The 19,911-nt window shown below is 41.3% G+C and overlaps 1 protein-coding gene across 3 annotated transcripts in view; it reads left to right on the plus strand.

Annotated features, from left to right (window-relative positions):
* The first annotated feature begins 2,141 nt into the window (after window positions 1–2,141).
* Window positions 2,142–19,911, plus strand: part of TGM2 (transglutaminase 2) — an 89,846-nt gene continuing 72,076 nt past the window's right edge. For 2 of the 3 annotated variants that reach the window (XR_008849510.1, XM_056549839.1), the window contains exon 1: window positions 2,142–2,265. Coding sequence is in view for 2 of the 3 variants with exons in the window: in XM_056549839.1 (XP_056405814.1) it covers window positions 2,238–2,265 (28 nt within the window). In the remaining variant the exon portion in view is untranslated. Of the gene's footprint in view, window positions 2,266–10,550; window positions 10,680–19,911 lie in introns of those variants that run through there. The other variant, XM_056549840.1, reaches the window with a different exon arrangement.

Consider the following 19,911-nt stretch of genomic DNA (forward strand, 5'->3'; position numbering starts at 1 on the left):
GAACGTACCCTATGACTGTTTACCATGTGAGTTGTCATGTGATTGTTACCCAGGTGGTATCAGTGACCAGGTGACTTAAGGGTGACCAATGGGATCCCCCCAGAGCCTCCCCCATAAAAGCCCTCGGTGGAGCCTCTGCGCTCTCTCTCTCTCTCTTGCTTCCTGCAGACATCCAGTCAAGTCGTGCCTAAGAGAGTGTCCAGAGTCATAGGAGACCTCAAGTCCAGTCTGCAGCCACAAGCTACAAACCTGCAAGTAACCACAGTCTCAGTATTGTCAGTCACAAGTCTGTCACAGTCATCATTTGTCAAGTCAGTGTGGCCTGCATTAAATTGACCTGCTCTACTACAAGTCCCAGCAAGCCCTTAAGGTCTCTGAGTCACTGGTCTCCTCCTTGGTCCCTGGCTGAACTGTATAGACTTTTCCACCTCTCTAACCTCAGTAAAGCTACCATTATCCATAACTTGGCGTCGGAGTCATTATTGCCCGCGTGCCTAGCCCAGGATCCAGCGGTATACCTTTGGGTGGTATTGAGGATTAACCACGCCCTGGCGTCACGAATACAAGGGGTTAATGCCATCTGCCCTTGGGATCACACCCCATATCACACTAAAGCCGGAGATTCATTTGAGATTCCTCCATCACCAAAGTCCACATCTACCATGTTTTACTCCGTGGCTTGAAGACCACAAATCTAGAGTCCTGTTCAGACGTGACCTTTCTTGGCGAGGAATGATGCTTAAAAAGGTACTTCGCCCCTAGACATCTTATTTCCCATCCTAAGCTTAGGGGATGAGATGTCTGATCACAAGGGGTCCAGCCGCTACCTCCGGTAGGTTCTCTACCTAATTTGGGGCTTCTATCTAACAGGGGGGTTCCCTACCTAACTTCTGGGGGCTTCTACCTAACAGGGGGTATTCCCTACCTAACTACAGGGAGCATATCTTATTTATTCGTGTCAATGAGGGGATCAGGGAGAAATTTTTTTTTTTTTAAGGGTAGGGTCACACACAGCGCATCCGCAGCGTATTTGACGCTGTGGATGTGCTGCCATATCAGCTTCAAACTGCCAGTGGGAAATCCACAGCTAGGACCAGCCCTTGTCCCCTTTTTTTGTTTCCTTTTGTTTTGTTTTTTTTTCTTGTTAGGCCCGGATCACATGGCGGAAAATGTGCGGACATTGTTTATATATCTCCCCAGTCATGTTTTTTGTTTTTTTCTTTTTGTTTTTTTCTTTTAAAGAATCGTTTATTTATAACCACATTACAAAACAAAGGATGAGAAAACATCATGAAAAGAGTATTTCGGGTCAAAAGTCAAACCCAACATTTCTCTGAGCCTGTGAACTATTAAAGTCCAATAAAGCGCTTTCTTATACCGAAAAAGTGAAAAAGTATACGTTTTTTTTGCATTACAGACAATGGCTGGCTGACTAAGCCACTATATAGTTCAGTGTTTCCCAAACAGGGTGCCTCCAGCTGTTGCAATACTACAACTCCCAGCGTGCCCGGACAGCCAACGGCTGTCCGGGCACGCTGGGAGTTGTAGTTTTGCAACAGCTGGAGGCACCCTGGTTGGGAAACCCTGAGCTATACAGTGGCATTCATAGGGGGAGATTTATCAAAACCTGTGTAGAGGTAGAGAGTTGCAGTTGCCCATAGCAACCAATCAGATTCCCTCTTTCATTTTTAAAGAGGCCTGGGAATAATGAAAGAAGGAATCTGATTGGTTGCTATGGGAAACTGCAACTCTCTTCCTATTTACAGGTTTTCCTAAATCGCCTCTACATACACTCACACACACACATATATATATATATATATATATATATATATATATATATACTGGGGGAGATTTATCAAAACCTGTGTAGAGGTAGAGAGTTGCAGTTGCCCATAGCAACCAGATTCCTTCTTTCATTTTAAAAGAGGCCTGGGAATAATGAAAGAAGGAATCTGATTGGTTGCTATGGGCAACTGCAACTCTCTACCTCTACACAGGTTTTGATAAATCTCCTCTATATATATATATATATATATATATATATATATATATATATATATATATATATATATATATATATACAAAATGTGGGGTGTATAAAGCCATGTAACCAAGATATAAAATACAGAAAACAACATAGAAATAACCCAGCATGTGAACCCGGCCCTATGTTTTTAGGCCCCACACCCCTCCCACCACAGGTGTTTTGAATTTGGACCCAAATTTCAGGTTTCATGACTGGAATGAGCAGACACCAGAGAGGTGAGCGTCTTGGTTTTCTTTTATTTTGATCTAAAATTCACATTTTTTTTAAAGGAGAACTCTAGCAAAAAAATACTTATCCCCTACACAGAGGATAGGGGATCAGTAGCTGATCACAGGGGAGGGGAGAGTCCATATGCTGGGACCCCCAGGGATCTCCGTAAGGGGACCCGGTGCCCTATTCATTTCAATAGGAGCGCCGAAAAGACCCCAGTACAGCACTCCGGCATCATCGCCGCTCCCATAGAAACGAATGGGTCCTCACTGAGAGAGTTGGGGTCCGGTGCCTGAGAGAGCTGGGGTCCGGTGCCTGAGAGAGCTGGGGTCCGGTGCCTGAGAGAGCAGGGGTCCGGTGCCTGAGAGAGCAGGGGTCCGGTGCCTGAGAGAGCTGGGGTCCGGTGCCTGAGAGAGCTGGGGTCCGGTGCCTGAGAGAGCTGGGGTCCCGTCCCTGAGAGAGCTGGGGTCCCGTCCCTGAGAGAGCTGGGGTCCCGTCCCTGAGAGAGCTGGGGTCCCGTCCCTGAGAGAGCTGGGGTCCCGTCCCTGAGAGAGCTGGGGTCCCGTCCCTGAGAGAGCTGGGGTCCCGTCCCAGAGATCAGCTACTTCTCCCCTGTCCTGTGGAGTAGGGGATATTAATTATTGCTGGTGTTTGCCTTTAAAGGGGTACTCCACTGCCCCAGCGTTCGTAACATTTTCTTCCGAACGCTGGGTGCGGGCGGCAGGGTTCATGACGTCACGTCACTCCCCCTCAATGCAAGTCTATGGGAGGGGGCGTGGTGGCTGCTAAATGAATGCCGGGTGCTACACAGAGATCAGACAGGGGATAAGGGATAAGATGCCTAGGGGCGGAGTACCCCTTTAAGGCCATGTTCACATGCAAAATGTCCACCCAAAAAACACGGGTGGGCATTCCACACATTTGCATGTTCCACCGTCGCTAGGACCGCTCGGAAATGTGCTGTGCTGTGCGTTATTGAGCGGAACCTGCGGAAATAATAAACAGGTTTGTTGTTTCTGCGGACGCAATGGGACTTTGCTGCATGCTGTGGTGAAATTTTCAAGCGGAATATTTTTTGCAGAATTCTGCCCTGAAAATTTTCGTCATGTAAGCGAGGCCTCGGACTTACGTATGAAACACCAGTTCTTGTTTTTTTTTCTTTTTATTTCTTAAAGCTTGTTGTAGTGACAAATTTCCTGCTCTGTGACTGCTGGCAGCACGCGGCCCCGTCCCCAAACCAGACTGAACACACAGGGCTGATCGTAGAATACAGAGCGTATTTCCCTCATCACAGCACGTTTTGCACAGCGTGAAATACGCTGGGTAAGGGATACATGGGACCGTACCCTAAAGTCGCAAATTAAAGGGGTACTCCGCCGAAAACCATCTTATCCCCTATCCGCCACGCCCCCTCCAGTCTATGGCAGGAGATGTGACGGCTACATACTAGCCGTCACGCCCCCTCCCATGAACATGAATGAAGGGGGCGTGGCTTGACCCCTCTCGATCAGACCTCTTTTTTTTCGGCGGCGTACCCCTTTAAGCCTAAAGTCGCAGACATATGTAATAGTCAGTGATAGATAAAGTTGCAATTTGACCAAAAATTTGCAGATTCTCTTTGTTAACAGGGTTGATTACTTAAAGGAAATCTGTCACCAGTGTCACCTGCACTCCCTGCTGCACCCAGCGTTCGTTTAGAGCGTCGACTGCAGCGCCGGAGGCTCGTGACATCACAGCTGCGCACCACTCGTGATGTCACGGCCACGCCCCCTCAATACAAGTCTATGGGAGGGGGCGTGATGCCAGCCACGCCCCCTCCCATAGGCTTGCATTGAGGGGGCGTGGCCGTGACATCACGAGCGGGGCGTGACTGTGACGTCACGAGCCTCCGCCCCGCATCACCAGTCATCCGGCACGGAGTGAAGTTCACTCCTTGCACCGGATGTCTGGGGTGCCGCAGCCGAGATCGCAGGGGTCCCCAGCAATCAGACATCTTATCCCCTATTCTTTGGATAGGGGATAAGATGTCTAGAGGCAGAGTACCCCTTTAAGATCCATTGGATCCCCCCACAGATGGCGGATAACTGTTACACGTAATGGAGCTGCTTGTATACAAGCCCAGAGCAACTCTTTCTGTAACGCATTATTTCATAATTCGTGTTAACCTCATAAGCCAGCCATTATGACAGCCCATAATTTTTTAATTAATTGAATTTTACTGCACATTAAATTACAATACATATGTCGCCTTCCCCCAGCATTTTGTATTTAGCAATGCTGATTTAATTTCTTATGGCATAGGGAAGCGTTGCTGCTAGGGGACGTGCATATGGCGTCCGACGGAGCTTGTACAGAGCTGCTGCGCTCTGTGGGGTTGTATGACCTCCATTCACCGTGCACGGTGCCGACTCTGCGCATACGGCCCTTAGGATATGAGCACAGAGTATTTGGAGAATACTTTTTAGCCCTAAAAAAAATTGTGTTTTACATAAAAAAAATAAAAATTTCAAACTTTTTTTTGCCATTTGGAACATTTCGTGATTTAAATTTTTCCCCATCGCCATGAAAGCACCAATGAAGACTGCGACCCTAGGGAAAGAAAACCTGGAGAATAAAAGAAAGCACCCTCCTCTCCCACCTCAGAGGTTTCCTGTCCCTGAGGATCCTGGAAGAAGGCACATTGGGATAAGTTGACATGGGCGGATTTATTTGCCGGTTCCCGCTGCTTATTTGAAAGGGGGAGGGTTCTTCTCAGCTGTCCGCAGCAGATTTTCCACGGCACAATTTACGCTGCAGAAAATCCGTCGCAAGCCCCATTGAAGTCAGTAGGTATTGTGGAGGATTTTCCACCGGGAAAATCTGCTGCGGACAGCAGAGAAGAACCCTCCCCCTTTCAAATACGCAGCGGGAAACCCGCAAATAAATCCACCCGTGTGAACGTACCCTAACCCCATAATCTACTTTTCTGAGTAGATTTTGTAGGGTTTTTGTGTTGCATGTGTCATGCACCAGAATTTGCAAAAAATAAATAAATAACCCTACTAACTCTCCACTTTATTAAAAAAAAAAGAAAAATAAACTGAAAAAGGGGCCTGAAAAGCAAATCGTAAGAAAAAGTGCAATATTAGTGAATATACTTGTGTATTGGCAGGAAGCATAGAGATGTAAAGATGAATACACTCTATTCAGTACAGCAATGACGCTTTTCGGGGTTAGCAACCCTTCCTCAGCCAACTTGAGGAAGGGTTGCTCACCGCGAAACGCGCCATTACTGTACTTAACAAAGCATATTGATCTTTACATCTCTATGCTTCTGGGTTGAATAACTTTGGAGTCTCCGAGCACCCGAACACAAGGTAATTTTTCTCGCCATTATCCAATGCTGGGATGGGACCTGTTTTTGAGGTCACCTTATTTTGCCTTTGACACCTCTGGTCTGAGGACCATGTGCTCTCTCCATGGTGTCAATGGTATCACCTGTCTCACTTTCTAGGTCTTCTCTGTTGTCCTAGATGTTTAAAGAGTACCTGTCATGATCTTGTTGAATGTTATAATCCTCTAAACTCACTGCCCCCATCATGGTAAACCACCCCCTGCCTTTATTTTTATTATTTGTTAGTTTTCTACCTTGACATTGCTCTGTTTTCTCTGCTCAATCTCAGTCAGATTCACAGACTGGGAAGGGGCGTTCCCCAGCAGGCATGACGTCATCTGAAGCCAAACAGAGGAGAACTTCCTCCCTCACTCTGCTCCACACAGCCCAGAGCAGATCAGTGTGAAATGAGCTATGATTGGCTAAGGCTGTTTTACTAAAAATGTCGCACCTGCGACTACGCGATTTTTCATGCAACATTTTGACTGGAAAGCGAGAAAAGCAAGTTTTCCAAAACTAAACTACGTAGTAAGAATTTTAAAATGGACTACGGGTAGTCAGGTATTTATTAACTGCGACAGTCGCAACTGTGCAAAAAAAAAAGTCGCAACAAGGTTAAGAATTGACTAAATTTACTCCCGCTCAAACATGGAGCAGAAAAAGCTACTACCAAACTAAAAAAGAAAAAATTGCTTACGTGAAAGAAAATTATCAACAGGCTGAAAGCAGTTGATAAATAAGTCACACATAAGCAAAAAAAAAGTAAAGAAAAAATTACTTAAAAAAAAAGGAATACATAAGCAAACATTGATAAATGTCCCTCACAGTCTTTAAAGGGGTTCTCCGGTGCTTACACATCTTATCCCCTATCCAAAGGATAGGGGATAAGATGCCTGATCGCGGGGGACCCCCGGGATCTTGCACGCGGCACCCCGTTTGTAATCAGTCCCCGGAGCGCGTTCGCTCTGGGTCTGATTACCGACGATCACAAGGCCGGCGGCGTGTGACGTCACGCCTCCGCCCCTGTGTGACGTCACGCTCCGCCCCTCAATGCAAGTCTACGGGAGGGGGCGTGATAGCTGTCGGCCTTGTGGTCGTCGGTAATCAGACCCGGAGCGAACACGCTCCGGGGACTGATTACAAACGGGGTGCTGCGTGCAAGATCACGGGGGTCCCCAGTGGCGGGACTCCCGCGATCAGGCATCTTATCCCCTTATCCATCGTATCCCCTATAATCATATTTAGTATAATAAATAAGCCACCCCCATATAATTTTATAATATGAAATAAGCCACTCCCATCTAATTTTATAATATTTATTAAAATAAATAAGTCACCCCCTTTTATAATTGTATAATCATATTTATTATAATAAGCCACCCCCATCTAATTTTATAATATAATTTATTGTAATAAATAAGCTACTCCCATATAATTTTATAACAATATTTATTATAATAAATAAGCCACTCCCATATAATTTTATAATATAATTTATAATAAATAAGCCACTCCCATCTAATTTTATAATATAATTTATAATACTAAATAAGCCACTCCCATCTAATTTAATAATATTTATTATAATAAATAAGCCACCCCCTTATAATTGTATAATCATATTTATTATAATAAATAAGCCACTCCCATACAATTTTATATGATTTATAATAAATAAGCCATTCCCATATAATAATAATATTTATTATAATAAATAAGCCACTCCCATATAATTTTATAATATTAAATAAGCCACTCCCATATAATTTTATAATATTTATTATAATAAATAAGCCACCCCCTTATAATTGTATAATCATATTTATTATAATAAGCCACCCCTATATAATTTTATAATATAATTTATAATAATAAATAAGCCACTCCCATCTAATTTTATAATATAATTTATAATATTAAATAAGCCACTCCCATCTAATTTTATAATATTATAGTATAATTTATAATAATAAATAAGCCACTCCCATATAATTTTATAATTTTATAGTATAATTTATAATAATAAATAAGCCACTCCCATATAATTTTATAGTATAATTTATAATAATAAATAAGCCACTCCCATATAATTTTATAGTATAATTTATAATAATAAATAAGCCACTCCCATATAATTTTATAATATAATTTATAATATTAAATAAGCCACTCCCATCTAATTTTATAATATTATAGTATAATTTATAATAATAAATAAGCCACTCCCATATAATTTTATAATTTTATAGTATAATTTATAATAATAAATAAGCCACTCCCATATAATTTTATAGTATAATTTATAATAATAAATAAGCCACTCCCATATAATTTTATAGTATAATTTATAATAATAAATAAGCCACTCCCATATAATTTAGAATAATAAATAAGCCACCCTTTAAAATGATATTTATTATAATAACTAAGCCTCTCCTATATAATTTTATAATGATATTTATTTTAATAAATGACCCCCCCAAATATCTTTTTAAAATGATATTTATGATAATAAGCCACTCCCATATAAATTTTATAATAATATTTGTTAGAATAAATAAGTCACTCCCATATATTTTTATAATGATAAGGGGGTGACTAATTGACCAGGGGAACAGGTTTAGGCATAATTTTTTACCAAAACGCGCCTAAAATTTTAAGTCCTAGGTGAAAAATAACAGGAGGGAAAAATATGGACGCAAGTGAAATATGCGCTAGCCAAATAAGGACTGTAAAAATACGCTACAAAAGTTTTCAACATACAATTACGCCAGAAAAAAATGCTGTTTGAACCGGGCCTTAGGCTAGAGTTTCCCAACCAAATTGCTTTCAGCTGTTGCAAAACTACAATTCCCAGCAGGCAATAATTAGCTGCAGAGTTATACGACTCCCCTGATCACCCTGCCTGTCCCTAGTGCAGTGGTCTGCAAACTGTGAACCTCCAAGCTATTGCAAAACTACAACTCACAGCATGCCCAGACAGCCTTCGGCTGTTTGGGCATGCTGGGAGTTGTAGTTTTGCAACAGCTGGAGGCACCCTCATTGAGAAAGCACTGCCTTAGGCATACATACTGTATATTAAACCCCTAAAAAAAATAGTTATATTGTAACATCTTGCTACACATACCTTGTACCTCACATTGATGGGATCGGATGATACACAATAACACAAAGCGACAAATGCATTTTTACCTAATTTTCTCATGCAAAATTTTAAAAAAAGTTAAAAAACAAACATAAAAATAACATAAAATATATGTAACGACCTTTGTTTATTATTGTACGTACTTATATTTTCTTTACTGTCAAATATCTGTTTTAAAGAAAAATTCTTTAATTAAATAAAAACAGTTGAACAAAAAAACAAAAATAACATAAAATACAAATAAAAATAGAAAAAAAACCTTTATGCCGTAAAAGGGTTAAAGGGGTACTCTGGTGGGAATTTATTTTTTTTTTTTTTTAATCAACTGGTGCCAGAAAACAGATTTGTAAATTACTTCTATTAATAAATCTTAATCCTTCCAGTACTTATTAGCTGCAGAATACTACAGAGGAAATTCTTTTCCGTTTGAAACACAGAGCTCTCGGCTGACATCATGACCACAGTGCTCTCTGCTGACATCTCTGTCCATTTTAAGAACTGTCCAGAGTAGGAGAAAAATCCCTATAGCAAACATATGCTGTTCTGGACAGTTCCTAAAATGGACAGAGATGTCAGCAGAGAGCACTGTGCTCGTGATGTCAGCAGAGAGCTCTGGGTTCCTAAAAGAAGAAAATTTCCTCTGTAGTATTCAGCAGCTAATAAGTACTGGAAGGATTAAGATTTTTTAATTTACAAATCTGTTTAACTTTCTGGCACCAGTTGATTTAAAAAAAAAAAAAAAAAAAATTTCCACTGGAGTACCCCTTTAATAAAAAAAAATGTTGAAAAAATAAAATAAATTTATATATATATTACAAATAAAAAATAAATAAATAAAACTTTATGCCATAAAAGGGTTAAAGGGGTACTCCGCCCCTAGACATCTTATCCCCTATCCAAAGGATAGGGGATAAGATGTCAGATCGCGGCGGTCCCGCTGCTGGGGAGCCCTGGGATCCCCGCTGCGGCACCCCGCCATCATTACTGCACAGAGCGAGTTCGCTCTGCACGTAATGACGGGCAGTACAGGGGCCGGAGCATCGTTACGTCACGGCTCCGCCCCTCGTGACGTCACAGCTCCGCCCCTCATGACATCATGGCCGGCCCCCGTCAATACAAGTCTATGGGAGGGGGCGTGGTGGTCATCACGCCCCCTCCCATAGACTTGCATTAAGGGGACGGGCTGTGATGTCACGAGGGGCGGAGCCATGACCCCACGCTGCTCCGTCCCTCGTATCGCCCGTCATTACGCACAGAGCGAACTTGCTCTGTGCAGTAATGATGGCGGGGTGCCGCAGCGGCGATCCCAGGGCTCCCCAGCAGCGGGACCGCAGCAAACTGACATCTTATCCCCTATCCTTTGGCTAGGGGATAAGATGCCTAGGGGCGGAGTACCCCTTTAATACTTTGTACTTGCAAACGACGTACTACGTCATCTTATTGAATAGGTTCGGTGATCGCCTACAATACGGAAATTCTATATATAGGACCGGACAGCGCTCGTCCTATATCGTTCCTCCCAGACCTATTACAAAGCTTCATTGTATAGGTGCCAAGAAATTACATTTGTTCCTTCTATCCGTGCCCGCTTAGATGGTGCATGCCAGGCTGTGGCCTTCAAAGTTAAACATTGTTATACTTTTATTTTTATTTTTTTAATTCAACGTCCTGCCTTGTACGCCTGATACGTATTCTTAGGCACCGCAATGGGTTAAACACCATCACCCCACACCCCCACCTCCTGCAAAGTGTCACCCTCAGCCTAAGCTCTGAGTAAAGTTCTCCTGCCAGTCCCAGCCCATGGGGTGTGTACAGGAGACTGTGTATAAAAGCTCTTTGCTATAGTTAGGATGTACTCTTAGTACTGGAAGGGGGGAGTCAGCGTAGGACCATGGCAGAAGGTACTGTACACATATATATATATATATACATAGACGCTGAGTGCATGTGATCACGACTTTATTTAGCCCACGTTATAGCAGAGCTGAGTCGCTTCTTCGGAAGGAAATTCTACATTTGGCAGCGACATGTCTTATTGCAACGTGCTGCTGTGTCACCCAGTGCAGGGTTGAAAAAATAAAATAAAAGTACAACTCCCAGCATGCCGGCACAGCCAAGTTGGGAGTTGTAGTTTCGCAACAGCTGGAGGTCCACAGTTTGGAGACCACGGTTTGGAAACCACTGACTCTGGAGCAGTAGGTTAGTGTAGGAATCGTCTAGTGCTCAGCGCTTCGGTGTTTCCCAACCAGGGTGCCTCCAGCTGTTGCAACACTACAACTCCCAGCATGCCTTGGGAAACACGGTAGTGGTAGTTATTGTCGGCAATCGGTTGGCTGATAAGTTTGGCCGGACATAGATATAACTTTGTTTTACTGCAATGTTTAGTTTATTTAGTTATTTATTTATGTTTACTAAAAGTAGTGGACAGAATCTACTCTAACTATCTACCTATTGTATCTATCTATTCTATCCATCTATTGTATCTATTCTATCCATCTATTGTATCTATTCTATCCATCTATTGTATCTATTCTATCCATCTAATGTATCTGTTCTATCTATCTATTCTATCCATCTATTCTATCCATCGAATGTATCTATTCTATCCATCTAATGTATCTATTCTATCCATCTATTGTATCTATCTGTTCTATCCATCTATTGTATCTATCTATTCTATCCATCTATTCTATCCATCTTGTATCTATCAATTCTTTTCATCTGTTGTATCTATTCTATCCATCTATTGTATCTATTCTATCCATCTATTGTATCTATTCTATCCATCTATTGTATCTATTCTATCCATCTAATGTATCTACTCTATCTACCTATTGTATCTATCTATTCTATCCATCTATTGTATCTATTCTATCCATCTAATGTATCTATTCTATCCATCTAATGTATCTGTTCTATCCATCTATTCTATCCATCTATTCTATCCATCTATTGCATCTATCTATTCTATCTACCTATTGTATCTATCTATTCTATCCATCTAATGTATCTATTCTATCCATCTAATGTATCTATTCTATCCATCTAATGTATCTATTCTATCCATCTATTGTATCTATCTGTTATATCCATCTATTGTATCTATCTATTCTATCCATCTATTCTATCCATCTTGTATCTATCAATTCTTTTCATCTATTGTATCTATTCTATCCATCTATTGCATCTATTCTATCCATCTATTGTATCTATTCTATCCATCTATTGTATCTATTCTATCCATCTATTGTATCTATTCTATCCATCTATTGTATCTATTCTATCCATCTATTGTATCTATTCTATCCATCTATTGTATCTATTCTATCCATCTATTGTATCTATTCTATCCATCTATTGTATCTATTCTATCCATCTAATGTATCTATTCTATCCATCTAATGTATCTATTCTATCCATCTATTGTATCTATCTATTCTATCCATCTATTGTATCTATCTATCTATTCTATCCATTTATTGTATCTATCTATTCTATCCACCTATTGCAGTGGTCTTCAACCTGTGGACCTCCAGATGTTGCAAAACTACAACTCCCAGCATGCCCGGACAGCCATCGGCTGTCCGGGCATGCTGGGAATTGTAGTTTTGAAACATCTGGAGGTCTGCAGGTTGAAGACCACTGATCTATTGTATCTATCCGTTCTATCCATCGATTGTATCTATCTCTTTCGCAATCTGTTCTATCCTTCTATTGTATTGTATCTATCTGTTCTATTCATCTATTGTATCTATCTATCTATTCTATCCATTTATTGTATCTATCTATTCTATCCACCTATTGCAGTGGTCTTCAACCTGTGGACCTCCAGATGTTGCAAAACTACAACTCCCAGCATGCCCGGACAGCCATCGGCTGTCCGGGCATGCTGGGAATTGTAGTTTTGAAACATCTGGAGGTCTGCAGGTTGAAGACCACTGATCTATTGTATCTATCCGTTCTATCCATCGATTGTATCTATCTCTTTCGCAAGGGTTTCCCAACCAGGGTGCCTCCAGCTGTTGCAAAACTACAACTCCAAGCATGCAGGGAGTTTTAGCTTTGCAACAGCTGGAGGCACCCTGGTTGGGAAACACTGGTGTATATTACAGGCAGTGGTAATTAATTGTTATAACTTGGTCATAGATATAACTTTGTTTTACTGCAATATTTTATTATATTTATATTTACTAAATAGTAGAGGACAGAATTGATACATTATTAAAATGTATTTATTTATTTATTTTCTTTGTACATTCACATGTAGAGTTTTAATATTGACTTTATTCTTCTTTTGATCATTGGGTAAAGCATAAAGTCAGCAGCAGAAAATCTCCAATGAAATCTTCAACCTTAAATTCCACAGCCCTAGGTGCACATGTTTAATTACATGTTAATAATTATGATAGCTAGATGGATACCATAGATACTATAGACAGATATGATTGATGGATGGATATTATAGATAGACAGATATTATAGATGGACAGATAGATAGATAAGGTAGATATGATAGATACGACAGACAGATACCATAGATAACATAGACAGGTAGGTAGGTAGATAGACAGATAGATATGAGATAGATAGATAGATACTATAGACAGATATGATAGAGAGAGAGATAGATAGATGGATATTATAGATAGATAGAAAGATATGATAGATAAGGTAGATATGATAGATACGATAGACACATACCATAGATAACATAGAAAGGTAGGTAGTTAGACAGATATATATGAGATAGATAGATAGATATGAGATAGATAGATACGATGGACAGATACCATAGATAAGATAGACAGGTAGGTAGGTAGGTAGACAGACAGATATGAGATACATAGATAGATAGATAGATAGATACCATAGCTACAATAGATAGATAAGATAGCCAGATAGGTAGGTAGGTAGGTAGGTAGGTAGACAGATATGAGATAGATAGATACAATAGACAGATACCATAGATAAGATAGACAGGTAGGTAGGTAGGTAGGTAGATAGACAGATACCATAGATAAGAAAGAAAGATAGATATCATAGATACAATAGATAGATGAGATAGCCAAGTCGGTAGGAAGTTAGATATATAGATATAAGATAGATAGATAGATAGATAGATACCATAGATAAGATAGATAGATACCATAGATAGATAGATAGATAGATATGAGATAGATAGATATGAGATAGATAGATAGATATGAGATAGATAGATATGAGATAGATAGATAAATAGATACAATAGACAGATACAATGGATAAGATAGCCAGGTAGGTAGATAGATATTATTGAGGGTCTCTGCAGACATAAAGTATTGGCGGGGCTGCACTTATACTGTTTATATCGTTCATATGTTGACAGTGCGGGGGATGTGTAACAGCTGGTAGAGTTTTGTATTTATTGGGATCATTTAACAATCCGTCTTGGGGGGGGGGGGGGGGGGGGGTTGAAGTGGAAATGACGTTTTATTTGCCTTTTTTCTGCTTTCTGTTACATATTAACATAAACCAAACATACACATATATAAGTAGGCCAGTACGAGTATCAGGTCTATTCAGACTTGTAAGAGCATGCTCTCTGGAGTCACCGGTCAGGCCCCATTCACACGGCACAATTTATTAAGCAGAATCCAGCAGAAAATTAGGCCTGAAAATCCCAGTGCAGCAGCCTCCTATTGTTTTTTATGGGACTCTGCTGCACTGTGCACACTGCAGAATTTCCATGGTGGAAATTCAAATTCCGGACAGAAGTCCCCTTTTCCTTCTGGAGCAGAGTTTCTTTGCATGTTGTTTCGCCCCCCAGTGGAGTATTGCATGGTCTACGAGTCTTCTCAAGGACATCCATTACTCCCTCAGCATCAGGTTTTTAAAACTTCGCACACCTTTTTATTATATGGTGGTTAACCCTTACTTGTTGAGGGCTTAAAGGGAATCTGTCATCAGTCTGTCCAAGTCGGCCCCCGGAACGGAGAATACAGCAGAAGATTGCGGAAAAACCAGACCATGGAACAGGACCAGGTAAGTATGGTTGTCATCAGTGTAACCTGCACTGTTTGTCCGTACCAACAGGTAAGTGCTGGTTACACTGATGACAACCATACTTACCTGGTCCTGTTCCATGGTCTGGTTTTTCCGCAATCTTCTGCTGTATTCTCCGTTCCGGGGGCCGACTTGGAGCATGGGCGGAGCTTCATGACATCACCGCTGCTGTTTGTTAGCAGCGGGACCCAGCAGAAAACCCGAAATGGAAGATATGGTGGAAGAACCAGAGCACGGAACAGGACCAGGTAAGTATGGTTGTCATCAGTGTCACCTGCCCTACCTCTCTGTACTGTCAGGTTAGTGCTGGTGACACTGGTGACAGATTCCCTTTAAAAGACAATGGCCATCCTGTTCACCCACACTAAACACAATACACTGGGTTATAGTTTGGGTGAGACCAATGAGGGGGTCACTGACTAAAGTACGTAACTTCGGTCTGGAGATATGTCCCATCAGGATTCCCCTTCTATAGTCTCTGAATTGCACACTTGAGGCGGGCCCACCGGCTCAAATTGTCTGTGACTCCACGTCCGGCGAGCAGACACCGAGGAGGCAGGTAAGGTCCCTCCCGGTGTCCTGTAAGCTGTTCAGGACGCCGCAATTTCACCGTGGCGGTCCCGAACAGCCCGACTTTCGCTTCAGACGCAGCGGTCAGCTTTGATCGCCGCGATCGGTGATATCCTGTATTAGCCGGGGGTCCTGGCCGCTGATGGCCGCAGGGACCGACCCGATAGGTGTGTATTCGCCGTATAAGACGCACCAACTGGGGAAGAAAAAGTGCGTCTTATACGGCGAAAAATATGGTATGTGCCTAAACTTCTGGAAAGATTTAAATGGCTTTATTACCTTTTCCATAATAAGAATCAGAGAGATGGGGGGTGGGGAGAGCAGTTATAGACCCCCAGAGAGGGGGGGAAACAACATGTGTGCAGAAAGAGGGTCTTTGATGTTCCCTTTAAAATAAACATCAGGAAATCTTTGCATTAAAATTCCTTTCAGCAGGCGCAGTATTATTGGTGGCCATAGAGGAGAAGCTTTCAAGTGACTTAACACCACAGAAGAATGTGACACTAGATAGGACAAAGGCCAAGAACATCACCAAAGGTCCTAGAGCTATGTAAGGAGGCAGGATCTACAGCAGTGGTCTCCAAACTGTGCACCTCCAGCTGCTGCAAAATTACAACTCCCAGCATGCCCGGGCAGCTCGGATAGATAGAGCAATAGATACAGTAGATAGATGAATAGATAGATATGAGATAGATAAGATAGATAGATACAAAAAAAGATCACTACAGCACTAGAAAATGGTGAATAAAGTGAGTAGCATTTATTCCATCAAGAAACACATGGCAACGTTTCAGCTGCTACAAAACAGCCATTCCCAAGCCAAGAATGGCTGCCTTATAGCAGCTGAAACGTTGCCATGTGTTTCTTGATGGAATAAATGCTACTCACTTTATTCACCATTTTCTAGTGCTGTAGTGATCTTTTTTGTATCCTGACCTGGAGCCCTGTAACTTAGGACCTCCGCTCTGATGTGCACCCAGCTACATCTTCTTTAATAGGAGTGCTGCTACCTTCTTGTTGTTGTCTGCTAGATAGATGGAGAGATGGATAGATATGAGATAGATAGATAGATAGATATGAGATAGATAGATAGATATGAGATAGATAGATATGAGAGATAGATAGATAGATAGATATGAGATAGATATGATATAGATAGATAGATAAAAGAGATAGATATGAGATAAATATGAGATAGATAGATATGAGAGATAGATAGATAGATAGATAGATGGATAGATAGATATGAGATGAGAGAGATAGATATGAGATAGATAGATATTAGATATGAGATCGATAGATATGTGATAGATAGAGAGATGTGAGATAGATAGATATGAGATAGATAGATATGAGATAGATAGATAGATATTAGATATGAGATCGATAGATATGCGATAGATAGAGAGATGTGAGATAGATAGATAGATATTAGATATGAGATCGATAGATATGCGATAGATAGAGAGATGTGAGATAGATAGATCTATTTGGATCAGTATCTAGTACTCTCCCACTCAAAAAGATGAGAGGCCTGTAATTCATCCTAGGTATACCTCAACTATGAGAGACATAATGAGAAAAAAAATCCATAAAATCACATTGTCTGATTTTTAACTAATTTATTTGCAAATTATGGTGAAAATAAGTATTTGGTCACTTAAAGATTTCTGGCTCTCACAGACATGTAAATTCTTCAAGAGTCTCCTCTGTCCTCCACTCGTTACGTGTATTAATGGCTCCTGTTTGAACTTATCAGTATAAAAGAGACCTGTCCACAACCTCAAACAGTCACACTCCAAACTCCACTATGGCCAAGACCAAAGAGCTGTCAAAGGACACCAGAAACAAAATTGTAGACCTGCACCAGGCTGGGAAGACTGAATCTGCAATAGGCAAGCAGCTTGGACAAGCAATAATTAGAAAAAGGAAGACATACAAGACCACTGATAATCTCCCTCGATCTGGGGCTCCATGCAAGATTTCACCCTGTAGTGTCAGAATGATCACAAGAATGGTGAGCAAAAATCCCAGAACCACACGGAGGACCTAGTGAATGATCTGCAGAGAGCTGGGACCAAAGTAACAAAGACAACCATCAGTAACACTACGCCGCCAGGGGCTCAAATCATGCAGTGCCAGATGTGTCCCCCTGCTTAAGCCAGTACATGTCCGGGCCCGTCTGAAGTTTGCTAGAGAGCATTTGAATGATCCAGAAGAGTATTGGAAACATGTCAGATCAAAAACTCAACTCGTTGTGTTTGGAGGAGAAAGAATGCTGAATTGCATCCAAAGAACACCATACCTACTGTGAAGCATGGGGGGTGGAAACATCATGCATTGGGGCTGTTTTTCTGCTTAAGGACCAGGATGACTGATCCGTGTACAGTAAAGAATGAATGGGGCCATGTATTGTGAGATTTTGAGTGAAAACCTCCTTCCATCTGCAAGGGTATTGAAGATAAAACATGGCTGGGTCTTTCAGCATGACAATGATCCCAAACACACCGCCCGGGCAATGAAGGAGTGGCTCCGTAAGAAGCATTTCAAGGTCCTGGAGTGTCCTAGCCAATCTCCAGATCTCAACCCCATAGAAAACCTTTGGATGAAGTTGAAAGTCCATGTTGCCCAGCGACAGCCCCAAAACTTCACTGCTCTAGAGGAGATCTGCATGGAGGAATGGGCCAAAATACCAGCAACAGTGTGTGAAAACCTTGTGAAGACTTACAGAAAACTTTTGACCTCTGATAGGAGATATAGGAGATAGATAGATAGATAGATAGATACATAGGAGATAGATAGATATGAGAGAGAGACAGATAGATAGATAGATAGGAACAAATGGTAGGAGCAGCACAACCTTTACTGTACTGTTATACACTTATAGTGTTTATACTGTTCATACGCTCATGGCTTTATACTGTTCACACGCTTGTGGCATTTTTTATACTTTTCACATGCTCATGGCACTTATATTCATACACTCAGGGCAGGTATATGGTTTATACGCTTATAGCATTTATACTGTCCATATGCTCTTAGTATTTATACTGTTCACACATTTATGGCATTTATACTATTCATACGCTCATGGTATTAATACTATTCATACATTAGTAATATTTATACTGTTCATACTCTCATAGTATTTATACTATTCGTTCGCTCTCGGCTTCTATACTGTTCGCACGCTTGTGGGGGTTTATACTTTTCATACACTCATGGCATTTATTCTTTTTATACGCTCATGGCATTTATACTGTTCATTAGCCCACAGTATTCATGCTGTTCACACGCTCATGGCATTTGTAATCATATGCTCGTGGCATTGATACTGTTTATACGCTCATGGCATTTTATACTGTTCATGCACTTATGATATTAACACGATTCATACGCTCATAATACTATGCGGTTTCATATTCTCATAGTATTCATACTGTTCATACATTTAGGGATTTTCACTGTCCATATGCTCGTGGCATTTATACTGTCATTATGTTCATGGCAATTATACTGACCACACACTCAGGGCACTCATACTGTCATACACTCATGGCATCTATACTGTTCACACGCTCATGGCATCCATACTGTTCATATACTCTTAGCATTTATACTGGTCATTCACTCATGGCAATGATACTATTCACGTTTATGATAGTCATACTGTTTATACGATCATGGTATTCACACTGTTCATACATGCTTTTGTTGTTCATACATTCATAGCATTCATGCTGCTCGTGCACTCTTTGCATTTGTGCTACGCATGTGCCTGTACTGTTTTATACACTCATAGTATTGCGGTTGTTTTCCCATCATACCTGCCACATCTGCAGGGGTTTGCACTCTGTACTTGATGTTACTGACAAGTTTTCAGAATGACAATATCCTGACACATAGGTGGTTGTACACCATCCATACCTGCTACATCTGCAGGGGGATACACAGCGCAGTTTTTCTTACTGACACGTCTTCAGAGCAACAGTATTAAGACATTTAGGTGGTTGTATACCCTTCATACCTGCCATGACTGCAGGGGGATTCATTGCATAGTTGTTGTTACTGACATGTCTTCAGAGCAACAACATTACGATACTTGGGTGGTGGTATACCCTTCAAACCTGCCACGTCTGCAGGGGGAAGTACTGCGTAGTTGTTGTTACTGACACGTCTTCAGAGCGACAACATCATGACACGTAGGCGGTTGCATACTCATCATACCTGCCACGTCTTCAGCGGGATGCACTGCATAGTTGTTACTGACCCATCTTCAGAGCAACAACATCACGATGAATAGGCGGTTACATACCCTTCATACCTGCCATGTCTGCAGGGGGAAGCACTGTGTAGTTGTTGTTACTGACACGTCTTCAGAGTGACATCATGACACGTAGGCGGTTGCATGCCCATCATACATGCCACGTCTGCAGCAGGATACACTGCATAGTTGTTGTTACTGACACATCTTCAGAGCAACAACATCATGACTCATAGGCAGATACATACCCTTTGTAC

Source organism: Hyla sarda, chromosome 13, assembly GCF_029499605.1.
Source record: "Hyla sarda isolate aHylSar1 chromosome 13, aHylSar1.hap1, whole genome shotgun sequence".
NCBI classification, from domain to species: domain Eukaryota; kingdom Metazoa; phylum Chordata; class Amphibia; order Anura; family Hylidae; genus Hyla; species Hyla sarda.